General features: G+C 40.0%; 1 protein-coding gene across 1 annotated transcript; it reads left to right on the top strand.

Annotated features, from left to right (window-relative positions):
• Positions 1–1,337: 1,337 nt before the first annotated feature.
• Positions 1,338–12,958, top strand: LOC146570531 (AN1-type zinc finger protein 5-like). Its single transcript, XM_085279019.1, has 6 exons — positions 1,338–1,542; positions 7,007–7,193; positions 7,296–7,440; positions 8,567–8,670; positions 9,060–9,188; positions 11,797–12,958. Exons 2-6 carry the CDS (start codon positions 7,037–7,039, stop codon positions 11,943–11,945), a joined length of 684 nt encoding a protein of 227 aa, XP_085135145.1. The 5' UTR covers positions 1,338–1,542; positions 7,007–7,036; the 3' UTR covers positions 11,946–12,958.
• The last annotated feature ends 1,048 nt before the right edge of the window (positions 12,959–14,006 follow it).

Raw genomic sequence — 14,006 nt, 5'->3', positions numbered from 1 at the left:
CTCCACGCCACACTGTAACTGAGGCAGCGATGACGCTCTTAGCTCTACAACTGTGTAAACGTTTCTGGGTGACATGCCAAAGTTCCATCAGCCTTCTAAGAATTTTTCAGAAGCTGCCGAGTGTTGTGAGATCAAGTAAGAGAAAAATTTAAAGGTTTTTACTCCCTATCTCTGCCTCAGTGGTGTAATCATTTCTTTGGTCTTATCTACATTTAGAGAATGATTGTTTCTTGACACTACACCGCCAGGCCTGACACTTCTATGTCACCGCCTCTCCATTAGCAAACAACCCAATGACTGTAGTGTCATATGCAAACTTTATAAGGAGACCACACCGTCATATGTGAAGACGGTGTAAAGGAGAGGCCTCAGCATGCACCCCTGATTGGTTATCATGCTCGTGTGGTTTTCCTGAGTGTTTGACTGGAATTTCAGCACTCACAGAAAAAGAAAGTGACTTCCCAGAGATTACTGCAATTAGTGTTGAATTCTGAGCTGTTGCCAATGAACAACATTCTTACATGCAGCTGTGGTCAGAAGTCCACATGCGCTCATTATGGTCATGAATGTTATGGTAGGTTGCGTCTGTGTTCATGGGAGGGACAGTGGTTACCGCCTCTGGTTGAACGAACGTGCAGCAAGCAGCAAGCAGCAACCTGTTCCAAAGGATTTCATCAGCAGGCCAGTACTTAAGGTGGTGGCTAAGGTTCATTGCTGGGTTGTTGATCTCTGCTGTTAGTAAGGCCCTCCCTTGCTAGTGTAGTGTGGTGATCTTGCGTGAATTTAAATATAAAATAAATTCAAACTTGTGAACCCAGTTATTAATTTTTAAACAAAAAGAGTTACATTGTAAAATTAAAAAAGTTCAAATAAGTCATTAAAAGCATAAAATTACCTTGACATTCATGTTCATAATTTGTGTATTTAAACTTCTGACAAAAACTGCTACATGTTCCTCGGTGTGTGAGGGTGTCATCAGTGTACCGGATCTGTCTGTATGTATGTTAGTAAGAGTCCAAAGTGGTCTTTTTAATGTTGGTCAAGACCAGTCTTCTCCCTTGGAAACACTACAGCATCACCTGTGGAACTCAATGTAGATGTGCCAAGTTTTGTACTGTTTTGTTTTTGTCTGATCTCATTACTTTTAGTGCCGTGTTGATGTTTTGAAATCTGTTTTTCTACATAGATGTTTGTTTATGTGGGGTAAAGGTATGTTTGTAGAAACCAGGACTGCTGTCCTGAAATCTTTAGTGGCTCTTCGCCAACAACCATGCCCTCCAATCAGAGGATCACAATTTTCATGACGTGTACCGGAAGGCAGAGAGGACGCAAACGTAACACGTAAAACTAAACAGATGCCACTACCTCTCCTACACTGAGGACGTCAGCGGGAGCAGCTAACATCACTCCCAGACGGAGAGAGGACCGAAAAGAAACGGGCACACGCGACGATTAAACCTAGACGGCCCTAGTTAGTCAGCTCCAAGAGAAATCCAGGTGTTTCTGTTAGCCGACAAAACAGCGTTTCTCTGGCACGAAAAGGTAAGATAACACCGAGTAGTTAAACCGCAGTCTGCTGGTTAGTTAGTTACTTAGTAGTTGTTTCGGGAAGTGTCTCAGTCTAGGACTAATTGTAGCTACAACCAGTTTAAAAAGCACATTTTCCGAAACGAGTAACGTCGACGTTGGTGTAAAATTGGCTTACTTAATTAGTGAGGATTAAAGAGTGACTGTCTGACTGCTTAACACGTGTCCTTAAAAAGTTTTCCAAGGGTAAGACTACACGTTAAATAGGTTTAAGAGGCTATATAGCTGCTAAACCTGGCATTAACCTTACAGCTATTTAAAAACCGGTCTTTCTCCTTTCTAAAAATCTCCTTTTTTCAACTTAAATCTATCTGCAGCTCGCAGTAGCATCTGAATTTCCCTAGGTTGTGTCTAATTAGCAGTGATGTTTTAACACTTATTTTTAGTGTGTATTTTGTCCCCTTGTTTCTCTTATTTAAGAATCGTAGAGACTTCTGTTTATAAAATTTGTGGTGACTCTAAACAAACAACAAAAGAGCGAACAAAGCAAACTAGTCACGCTAAGCTTGCTAGCTGCAGGTTGCCTTTAGCATGCTAACGGGGAGATCAGAAGAGTCATACTTAGCAAGGAGCATGCTGTCTAGTATTTCTATGTAACCCTTTAAATCACAGCTTTACCTTGAAAAAATACCCACAGTGTTACCAAACACCATGAGGAATAATTATTTGTTAAATGTTTGGTTTTAAAAGGGGGGTTAAAACGCAAACAGCGTGCATTAGCTTGCTAGCATGACTCAGTGGATTTGTAGAAGTAAAACGGTTGTGTGGCCCTGTTTGTGTGCTGTGAAGTAGTTGAAGATGAAGGATATTTCCTCACTTGACTGAGCCCTTTGGGGATATATAAATGCGTGTTTAGCTCTGGGATTAAGGCAGAAGTATGGCTGAGGAGTGACTCGCCTTTTGTCTGGGTGATAAACGTGCTCCAGCTGCTCTTTGTGTTATCCACAGGTGTTGTTATGAATTTTTATGGTCACCCCTTTGTTTAAATTCCTCCACCTGCATGTTCCAGCAAAGTGTGTGTGGGCTGTTCTTATGTTTAAGGAGAAACCTTGTCTCTGACGTGGATACAAATTTTAGCCAGGGTTCCAGCTCTGGTTGCAGCACTCCTGAGGTTGTCTATAAATAGATGTGTTCACAGCCTTGGTGTATTGAGGTAACTCGTGTGTGTGTGTGTGTGTGTGTGTGTGTGTGTGTGTGTGTGTGTGTCACATTGCACTCCTGTGACAGTGGAAAGCCCTCATGCACATGTCCATGTGAGCCTGGCTGGAAGCGGAGCTCCGCAGTCTGTAGTCACACTGCAATGAACACACGTGAAGCTGCACATTGCAGTGGTCTCTAACTATCCACAGTTTTGGGGAAGAGGAGAAAGACTAGTGTAACTCACCAGGATATGAACTTAGTGATGGGAATTCTTCCCCTTTTGCTTCCACTGTGTATAAACTGTAACTGTAGACAGTTGATTTTCCCTGAAGCAAGATCTTCACAACTTCCTATAAAAATCATTGTCATCACAAGGCTGCTGCAGCTGTTTACTAGACTAAACTTGCCTGGCAGGAAGCTGTTCTCAGCTTTGAGGAAGAGAGTTTGCATTGTTATTATACAGTCTGCATTTTTTTTATTATTTTTTTTTAATGAGCATTTTAGTATTTTGTGAATTTAGATTTTTTTTACTTGAATTCTCTGTAGTTTAGCATTTCATTCTTTTATTTGGCTATTTCCTTAAAAAGTATTATTTAATAATGTGGTATCTAGAGTTTAAGATGTAGCTTTATATTTGACTTTAGTTTAGTAAACCCATAGTTACTTTCATTTAAACTTATGTGAGCTTTATTATTTAAAAGTATTTTTCAGCATCTTATAAAGCATTTTTATTTGATTTAGCATTTCATTGTGTTTTACTTGGCACTTTCTTTTGCCTGCCCTTTCATCAATTTTTAACTGAGATCTCTTCTGATTACCGTATTTCCCGGACTACAAAGCGCACCTGAATATTAGCCGCACAAGCTAAAATCAGTGGAAAATCCTGTTTTGTACATACATTAGTCGCACCTGACCAAAAGCCGCAGGTGTTTCAATGTTGACTTATCATATGTAAGAGAATATGCACAAAGGGAATTGTCAGGAAAGAGATGGCTGTTTGGAGACATCACTTTTATTAATATTTTGAAAAACAAGTTATGGGTACATATTTGCATAACTTTTTAGGTATATGTACAAGTAGCGGTAATTACAAGTACGAAACATGTACTGTGCTTCATAAATGAGTAACAAATGTAGTACATAACAATAACCTACAGCACACCAGGAAAAATAGATTCAGACTACCTTTTAGGCTCAGGTGCAGTGACACGGCTTTAACAAGAAGAAAAGTCAAGTCATTCACCACCATCTTCCTGCGCACTAAAACCACCAAAGTCCTCTCCTCCAGTGTCGGAAACGAACAGGCTCAGGGTGGCTTCGTCATCCACTCTCCGCTTCTTTCATTCGTTGTCACTTTCAAAACCAAAGAAATCCTCGTTGTCAGTGTCAGAGTCGAACACCCTCTGAAGGGCCGTGGCGGTGTCCTCCTCTCCATAATGCAGCAGTCCAGCCCTTTGAAATCCGTTGGTGATCATGGATGTTTTCACACTTTTCCACGCTGTCAGGTTCCACCGGTGGAGTTGAGCATAACTTGCTTTTCGCAAGTTTATCGCCGCTCGTCATCCACGACTCCCGCTGAACGCGTAGCGTTAATTTGAAGTTTGTTTTTCGCGCTACTTGTACAGCACTATGTTGCCTGGCGGATGGACACGTGACCAACATACCACTCTTGAACCCCGATACTGTGTGTCTGATCACATGCCCTTCCGCCAGACAACGTAGTGCCGTACAACAGCGGAACAAACAAAACAAATCGTCTTACGATATGACAAAAATCATGGACAATCCATAGAAAACCCGCACCTGACTAAAAGCCGCAGGGTTCAAAGCTTGTGCAAAAAGTAGCGGCTTATAGCCCGACAATTACGGTAATTTTGAAGCAAGCTGCTTTCAGTTTTGGGTAAGAAGAAGTTATCTAATCATTTTTATTGCGTGTTCTCTTTTTTTGTTTTATTTAGTGTTTTTTTTTTTTTTTTAATTCACTTGGGTTTCATTTGGCTTTATTCATGTCATTGAATTGTTTAAGGTTTCTGATTTAGTTATGCTTATATTTTTATTTTAAATTGATTCATTTTACTGAATAATTTGGAAATGCTTTGTCACGAGCCAGTTGGTCAAGAAAACTTTGATAATGACCATCAATCATAGCTGCACATTTAACCTGTAAGGATGCAATGCTGCTGATGCCAGCAATGCTGATGTTGGCAACTTTTGGCAAATTCTTACAGTACCTGCATGGGCAGTTTAACCTTGCCCATTAGATTGGGCTCAGTTTGTACTGTTGAAGAATTTTCATACTTTCAGGGTGATTACTGTAATTGGACCTCAACCATCTGTAGAAGACATTGGTGTCCTGCATAAATTTTTTCAACTACAGGTTTGTGTGGGCACACACAAATACCATTTATTGCCACAGACATGATTCATTTGTCAGGAAGACGTGATTTTCTGACGGAGCGACCATTGAAACAGAAATCATTGTGTAGTCTGAGCACTGATTAAAGATGTTTGTTTTTTTTTTTGTTTTTGTTTTTATTGTTTTTTTGTCCTTCTGCACTCTTTTCAAGCAAAGGTCAAGAATGCTGTTTGGTTTACACACTAAATAAATAACATTTCTAACCAAGGCTGTTGACAGTGTGCCTCAACACTGTTATCTGGTTCATGGCACTTGAGGCTCAGGTCATGTGATTACACCTCAGCAATTTTATTATTAGAAAATAGTGAGGTGTCCCCTGAAGCTCCAGTGAAAGGGAAGTAAGTCAAGTTTTAATGGGCATTATTTTATTAGATTAAAATCTGAGTGAAGATTTCATGAGTAAATTTCACTAGTATGTCAAGGGGTTTTAGTACAAAAAATATTCATAGTTGGGGTTTATATCACTATTTGTCATTATACATTGTCTTTGGGGTTTGATGTAATCTAAAGTTAATAATCACCGTCCATATTAGTTAATGGTTATACTGTGATTTAAGCTACAATGGTCAGTCAGAGGAAAACTAAAAGCAACAGAAGGTCTCAGTAGTCCTTCTCACTGCCACTCTGAAGCCTTGCTTCTCGCTCACACTTAAACATAGCAAAGACAGAGAAAGCTGTCCTTGTGAAGCAGTAGGATATCTCCCATGGGTTTTTATTCATTTTTATTTTTGGGTATGAAAAGTGGCTGAAGTGTCAGAGGTAATGATGCGTAAGTGCTTAGGGAAAAATCTACATGTTGTAGTTGTGTACTGTCACTGGGGAAGCGTCAAAAAATGTGGGCTTGTCTTTTTCTTTTTTTATGTTTGTGGTGGTCTTTAGTCATTTGTCTAAGCCCTTTTTAAGTGGAGTAAAGTCACAATAGAGAAAGACCTCTTCTTTTGCAGTGATGTGAAAATAGGGGATTAAAAACAAAAATTCCACTGCAGTCACAGTTTGTACTCTTATTTTATTTTTTTGATTGATGTTCGTTTGAGCTTCCTTCCTTGTGAACTCTGCTGCTGCTCCCTTTCCTGTTTGAACCCACTTTGGAACAAACTAATATTTAGTTTCACACATTTTGTTTTGTAGTTTTTATTTTTCAGATTCTATATATAGGTAAGTTGAAATTCCTGTTGCAGCACACATGACCTATAACAGAATAGCTAAAAAGTAAAATGACTCAAAATTTATTTCAAAATGTCAAATACACAAATTAGGTACTAACTTGGATGAGTAGAAAAAATAAGATGAAGGAACCTAATAAATAAAAATCCAAAATAAATGACAATAGAACACCATGTAATAAGTGTCTTAATAAAGTAAAACATCAGCTGGACAAGCTAAGAATTTATTTCACATTAAAATAATGCAAATATCAGAGGGTCCAGTGAGCAAACATCCAGATATTATGCAGCCTTATAAATCACACGACTAGCTAACTTTTCAGGGAGAATACTAAACTGAAGTGAAACTCGCACAAAGTAAAGCAACAACCTCAATTATTGGCTGGAGAGAGGTTTTCAGTGATTAGCTGCTCTTTAAAATTTATGTCCCCAAAAGAATAACGAATAATTGCGTTTATTACACATAATGAGATGTAAACATGTGAGGCTGATGGTGATAATGGGTTTCGTGACAGCTGATTTGGAACAGCTTCCAACTGAGTCAGTGATTTAATAAAAAGGCTACACATCAGGTACAGATGTGAATATAACTGCTTTAGGTTCAGGACATGGTCATTTCTTTCCTCTTCAGTAGTGTCTTTGTGCTATGTGACTCTGCTGCGGTAACGATGCCTTTTATTTTTTGTATGTCTGTCTCCAGGTCAGCTCATCAGGTGGCAGAAATACCGCTATGGCCCAGGAGACCAATCAAAGCCCAGTTCCTATCCTCTGTGCCACTGGCTGTGGTTTTTATGGCAACCCCAGGACTAACGGCATGTGCTCCGTGTGCCACAAGGAGCACCTGTCACGACAGAATAATGGAGGAGTTGGTTCTTTGAGTGGAGTGGGTAAGACCTCAGGTTTTATTTTCTTCTCCCCGTCTGTGTGCAGCTGCTCTGCCTTCATCCCCTGTGTCTCACTGTGGCATGCTGTGATTTATTTCTCCTCAGGCAGCAGCTCCACAGCTGAGGCTTCTGCAATCCAGAGGTTAGAGGCCACCCTGAATAATGCTGCGGCTGCTGCAGTTGCTGCTGCAGAGGTGGCAGCTGAGGCCGCCGCTGCCTCTGATGCTGCTGCTGCCACAGAGGCACTCAGGTGAGTGGACCCAGCAGGGTGCCTGTCAAACAGTGACAGGAAGTGGCATCTATGGCAGGAATGTAAAACATCAGCAACCATCAAGATTTGGTTTATGTAGAGGTAAAAACTGGGATTTCCTTCAGGCGAATCAGTAGTCTCTTACAGCTGTACAATAATTTTGTGACCATTCAGGACTGTGTGTAGTTTCATCCATTCATGGTCTTCTGCTTATCTAACCTTGGAATGGCAGTAAGCTAAGCAGGGTATTCTCCGTTGGGGCGATCGTGGCTCAAGAGTTCGCCTTGTAATCGGAAGGTTGCCAGTTCAAGCCCCGGACACAACGACAGTCTCGGTCGTTGTGTCCTTGAGCAAGACATCACCAGTGTGTGAATGTGTGCGTGAATGGGTGGATGACAGGTTGTGTAAAGCGCTTTGGGATCCTTAAGGACTAGAAAAGCGCTATACAAATACAGGCCATTTACCATTTAGTTGTCGTTCTCCTTAGCCCCATTTCTCCTGGGGGATTCTGAGATGAGAAGTATAATCATCTCAGAGGGTTGAGGGTCTGCCTCAGTGTCTTCTGCTTGGGCATGCCCTGAAAACCTCCAAAGGAAATCGCGTAGAAGCAGCAGCTCTGCTCCAATTTGCTTCGATTTTCTGTTTCTTAGACTGAACCCAGCAACTTGTTTCAGCTGCTTGTATTTGCAGCTTAAATTCCACTTACAATGCTTTTAAAATGGTCTTTGGAAATTTAAGTTGTGGAAACCTGCAGAAACTTTGTCCCTAAAACAATGGATCCTTTTGTAGCATCTCAAACGTGTTGTGTGTTTGAGATGCTACGTTTGATATATGGAACATGGGAATATTAAAGCGGACCTGTTCTGCTTATTTCCATATATGTATTTTTTGATTAGTAGACTTCTCTGTGATTGGCTATTTCTCTGCCTGAAAAAAATCATATCTGGGGATATCCATTTAAAGTGACGTCATAGAGATTCAAGAGAAGAAAAAAACTTCTGCGTTTAGTACAGGGATTACTCGTACATAGCATGAGCACCAGTATAAACATGACAGAAAGTAAGAGCACAATAGGTCCACTTTAAATCTGTTTATTTATTTATTTTCCTTTTTTTATCCTTTGCAGTGGGATTTCACCTGCCATTTCTGTAACACAACAGATGACTGAGATGAGTCTCTCCTCTGAAGAGAAAGGAGCGTCAGGCAGTAAAGTGGAGCTCATAGAGCCAGGTGGGCACTAAAAATGGATCTGTTTTCTCCGTCCATCCATTCTCTTGAATCGGGGCTGGCTGGAGCCTAGAGTCTATCCCAGCTGTCATAAGGCGAGAGGCAGAGGGACCCTGAAGAGGTCGCCACCCTGTCAAAGGGCTAACACATAGACAGACAACCACTTTACTGAGTGTTCAGTCCTGAGGGTGGAAAAGTGTGACTAACAGATTTATGTTCTGCTTTTGCCCTTATTTTTACCATGAAATGAGAAACGTGTCATTAGTATGAGGTTATTTAAGGTAGAAATGAAAGAAATGGTGAATATTTGTGTTTTCACCACCCAGTTTACAAACCTTTATACGAAGGCCTAGCTCTAGTTTAAGTCTAGTCTTTTTTCCTTCTTTTTCCAGTTGTGAGTCAGCCAGCCGTCTCAGCCTCGCATCCCTCCACTGCTGGCAGTGAAGACTCCAAATCCCCCGAGCCCCCCAAACCCAAGAAGAATCGGTGCTTCATGTGTCGTAAAAAGGTTGGCCTTACAGGTAAGATGTCTCACAAAGAGATGGATGGATTTTTAAAGTCACTAGCAATTTTCCCTCTAATTTCTCATATGTCTGAGCAAACACAAACTCCCTGCGCGGACCCTTGGACCATTGTGAGCAACGGCAGACATGTGCACTGTGGTCACACCAGCATAGACTATGTGCACCTTAGCATATTCTACTTCCGGTGGAGAAACTCCTGTATAGCACTTTGTTTCCGGTGTGATATTTGCTCCTTGTTTACTGTCGGTTTTCCAAAACAAGTCAACCAAATGGATTAATCAAGTGGCGATTTGCATTTCTCAAGATGTCTTGGGCATTTACCGAACATATCTGTAGATGATGTTCATCGTCTTGTCGATATATTTTCCTCTGCGCCTCAGAGCAAAAGAGAGAGGTTTCAAATTGTATATTTCTTAGTATTTGTATACAGTGGTCACTCGTTTACAGTGTTGGGTAAGTTACTTTGAAAAAGTAATTAATTATAGTTACTAGTTACTGAGTTAGTAACTGAGTTACAAGATTCTAAAAGTAATTAATTACTTCAAAAGTAACTATTAGTTACTGTTTTTAATATTTTTATTTTTTATTTTTTTTAACCCTCTGGGGTCCAGGGTATAATTGGCTATTTTTCACTACTTTAGATTTTTCCTCTACATTTCACCTTTAAAAACTATTTACTTTACCGTGTTTTGTATCATTCTTTTCATGTTTTCATTTTGACATACTGTATTAACACAATTGATCTAAAAACATAAAATCAGAGTAGAAAAAGTTATGTTTTCTACTGTAACAACCACAAACATGTTTACTGAATCATACTTCATAACTTTAAATGCAAATATAAATTGTCAATTTTAAAATCATATGGACAAGTTTTGCAAACAAAGTTGTTTGCAGCCATTTAACTTTTACCTTTTTTAATAACCATTTCAAACTATTTGTATAACGATCAGCTGTTCTGCATTCAATAAGATGCCAGAAATTATTTGTGCCACTCCAAAAAAATAATTTCTGTCCACTATAAAGGAGAACATCACAGCCTGATACCTGCAGGTCTGACAGCAGCAGGTGTATCACTCCTGTTTGTTACCTGGAGACAGCAGTCGCCTCATTGTTCTGACACACAACACAAAACTATCCACAACACTACACACACAAAACGTCACAAATCTCTCACATCTCAAAAGTTGCTCGCGTGCTCTCTCGCTCTCTCTCTCGTTCTCTCTCTCTGGCGGGTGCGCAGTCTTCCCCCCTCGTCCTAAACAACCAAACGTCATGTTGCCATATCATTTTTTTTGAATGGTCAATATGGTGCATTTTTCCACCAACACGAAAGGGCAGGGTTTTTTTTGGGGGTTTTTTTGTATTTTCTTCGTCATAAGCAGAGAGTGCTTGCTAGCAATGTCCTGACGGTAAACGTTACAAAACTATTGAGGAAAAAACCCGCGTATATATTTATCTTGACTCTGGTTTTACGTGGCCTATCAACACAATTTAAAAACTATATCACCTTGTTGCTTTGTCATCTTGAAGTGGTCATGTGATTGGTTTACCACGACTACTTTATTCTTCCTCAGTCAAACAGCAGCACTCATGCGATTGTTTTGCCCACTTAGCTCCAGGTGTTGTGTTAGAAAGTGATCGCTTACACACTGTGTAATAAATACTCACAAAGAAAACTGCGGCCTTTACAACTTATGTCTAAAATCGTTTCATGCATCGGTTAAAACACTGGACTCCAGGCATACCACGCCCAGCTGAAAACACTTCACGCAAGTCGAGCTGCCCGAGATTCACAGAATTTACAGAAAATGTTAAATTTTTGTGATTTATATCATTATCGGGATGATAGATGTCTTATATCGGGATATGAGATTTTGGTCATATCGCACAGCCCTAGTTTGAAGTCCACACTTTTTCCGTCAATTTTTCCGTCTGTCCTGCTCACATCTCCAGTGGTTGCACACGTTGTCATTAGCGTGTATTCACTCCACATTGGCCACACCGCTTTCCTAGCTAAAACACTGGTGGCGGCACATAAGGACGCTGTCATAACCTGTCAACGACTTTATTTAGCTGCGTATATACGAATGTGAATCACATTATTGGCTGGAGCAGCCAGTCACCTGTCACTGACTCACACTGCAAAACGGCACAGAATGAATTGTTACACATTTATTTTAATTTCAATTCAGGTTGGATTTTATTCTTATTTTTTTTTTGTGCGCACACGCGCAGCTTAGAGGGAACTTGGTCACCAGATGTACCAAGACACCAGTTGATGAAGACAATGAAGAAATAGGAGGCTGCAACAAAGAAAATCCAAATCAAGCATCTCAGGCTTAACTAATCAGGATTATTTTTGAACCGCAAGCCACGTAAAACAACTTAAGTTGAGTCCAAGAATAAAAACATGGAGATGGAACTGAGCAGAACAGGTTGACTTTAAGATTTGTGTTTTGTTTGGAAAAGTCCGGGTTTAGTGAAGAAAAAAAAAAAGTGTAAAATCAAAAAACTGTGAAAGACAGTGGTGTGTTCTGGTATCATTTTTTACCCCCCTGCCTCATCCTCTAAGACCTTTTCCTTTCCTTTTCTGCTGTTTCAGGTTTTGACTGTCGCTGTGGAAATCTGTTTTGCGGAATTCACCGTTACTCCGATAAGCACAACTGTCCATACGACTATAAAGCTGAAGCTGCCGCAAAGATCCGTAAGGAGAACCCCGTTGTAGTTGCTGAAAAGATCCAGAGAATATGAAAACTGGGAGTTTGACTTTGAAGCCTGGAAGTGATCGCCTTTCAGACAATGGACTCTAGCCCAACTTTTCCTCCCAAAGGACTTGTTTGTTTGGTTTTTTTTTTTTTTTTTTCTCTTTTGTTACACATCAGGGTGTTTTGGGGCCCCCTGTGCATGGATGTTCACGTTTTCAGCTTCTTATTTGTGTGTGAGTTAAACACTTTAACAGGATTTTATTGAACTAAAGAAATGTTGGGATTGAAGTGAGGTGGTTTTGTGTCACAGTAACCGGCTGATGTTGGAGAAAAATGTGATTACCCTTTAGAGTGAAGGGGGGAGGAAAAAAAAAAAACCTACCTTGCCGGTTTTTGTGATCCTCCTGAAATCGCTTGAACTTCGCGTGGAATGGGGCTGTGATGGCCTTGGACTCTGGGACTTCTCAGCTGTGCTTGCTCTCTGCTGGCTTGAGTAGCAAAATGGATATCTTGCTTTTCCGTTTGCAGCCGTCGCTCTGTGAAGTCAGTGTTTAACCCTCCCGTCTTGCCAGAGTTTGGTAAGTTTTTATCTTCTTGGACTTTGTTTCTCTCTGGCTCATATTCTTTCCCAGAAACCTAAGGTAGTTGGACCGTTTTCTCTCCCATTGATTTCTGTTTTGTTTTTTTTATATATATTTTTTTCTTTGGATGTCTGGTTAGTGTGTCATACACTAAAACATTTGGGAGGGTTTAGCTCCTTCAATAATCATCTTACTTCACTATTGAATGTTTTGTTCATGTTTTTAATGTGAGTTGAATTGACAGTGTTGGGAGTGTTGAATGAGGTAGTGATTTAGTGAAGTTAGTTATCAATAATTTACCATTTCAGTTGATTTTTGGTCAGGCTGCTTAATCATCTTGGTTTTGACCCCTTTTCAGTCATGCAAGTTTGTACAAACCTCTTTATTTATACACTGTCGTGTGCTTAATCTTCTAATAATACAGAATAAATTGTACGATTGTAAATAAATTATGTTCACCACTAAACGGTAAGGAGGTCACGGCTCGTCATTTTGTTCTTGTCTTTCATACTTTAGCTTAAAGTCTGGATTGGGGTTAATAAGCCCCCAAACAAGACTTGCCTGTTAACGTTAAGCCAGCATAATAAGAAAAATTCGGACTGTCCATACACAAGGATCACTAGGTAACTAACGTGAAATGTACAAAAAATTAGTCTGATCAAATTTGTCAAAGTGACCTGCATCAAGAAGCTTTGGAGTAATATTAGAGACTGAGAGGTTGACATAACTGTGTCTGCATACTGTAAGGTAGGGATGCTAGACTCCTGGCTCAGACTCAGATTGATCTTGTGGGCTGGAGCATTGAAGGTTGTCTTTCTCTAAGGGAAGCTAAGTTTAAGTACAAATTTAATCCCTGAGATATCTTAATATAAATGCAGTTTTAGAAGTAAATCTTAATTTTTCCACATCATGAGGAAATGTTGCTGTAGTAAATGGAAAATCTTTCAGCATGTCTGTGCAGGAGCTTAAATTGTAAGAAATGTGTCAAATTACAGGAAAAAATCCTGGTAGCACATCTAGCTTCTCCAGATGGTCCATAAAGTAAGTACATTTTATGTTCTTTCACATTTTCTAAAGACATCCCATGGGTTGGATAGGAGTCTTTCCTGTGCTAATTCTGGACCTGGGCCTGATACTTGATACCACCCATCATCATCACATAAATTACAAAAAAAGATACTTAGTTTTCAATTCCGGTTTTATTATCTTGAGAGCTTGAGAAGAAGGTGACTCGACTTCTTTAAGACTACAGTGACTGGCATGAGAAAACTACAGACATGACTTGAAAACAAACTTTAATAAATACTATTAAAGCTACACTGCTCATAGTCCTGCTTTTGTGGCTGTTTGTGAAGGTATTTACCTACTTTACCTACTATAAGGCACAGACAGCACAGACACTCACTTATCCTTAATCACTAGGGAAAATGATGTTTGGAGACTGGGTGGAAAAATGGTCTGCATCAACTTGCTGTCAGTTGCCGTCTTCAAGGCAACTTTGGTACCATTAAACGGCAATAAGATAC

The sequence above is a fragment of the Mchenga conophoros genome, linkage group LG7 (assembly GCF_057382185.1).
Source record: "Mchenga conophoros isolate Kocher_MC1m ecotype Shallow Benthic linkage group LG7, M_conophoros_male_GT1.1, whole genome shotgun sequence".
Taxonomy (NCBI): Eukaryota; Metazoa; Chordata; class Actinopteri; order Cichliformes; family Cichlidae; genus Mchenga; species Mchenga conophoros.
The sequence above is the reverse complement of the archived record's forward strand: the minus strand, read 5'-3'. Positions and strand labels throughout refer to the sequence as shown.

Excerpts from the sequence above, each read along its gene's own strand:
- LOC146570531 (XM_085279019.1), top strand. The coding sequence starts at position 7,037 with ATGGCCCAGGAGACCAATCAAAGCCCAGTTCCTATCCTCTGTGCCACT. Across the intron at positions 7,194-7,295 it reads TGGTTCTTTGAGTGGAGTGG|GCAGCAGCTCCACAGCTGAG; the intron begins GTAAGACCTCAG and ends ATTTCTCCTCAG. Across the intron at positions 9,189-11,796 it reads TAAAAAGGTTGGCCTTACAG|GTTTTGACTGTCGCTGTGGA; the intron begins GTAAGATGTCTC and ends CTGCTGTTTCAG.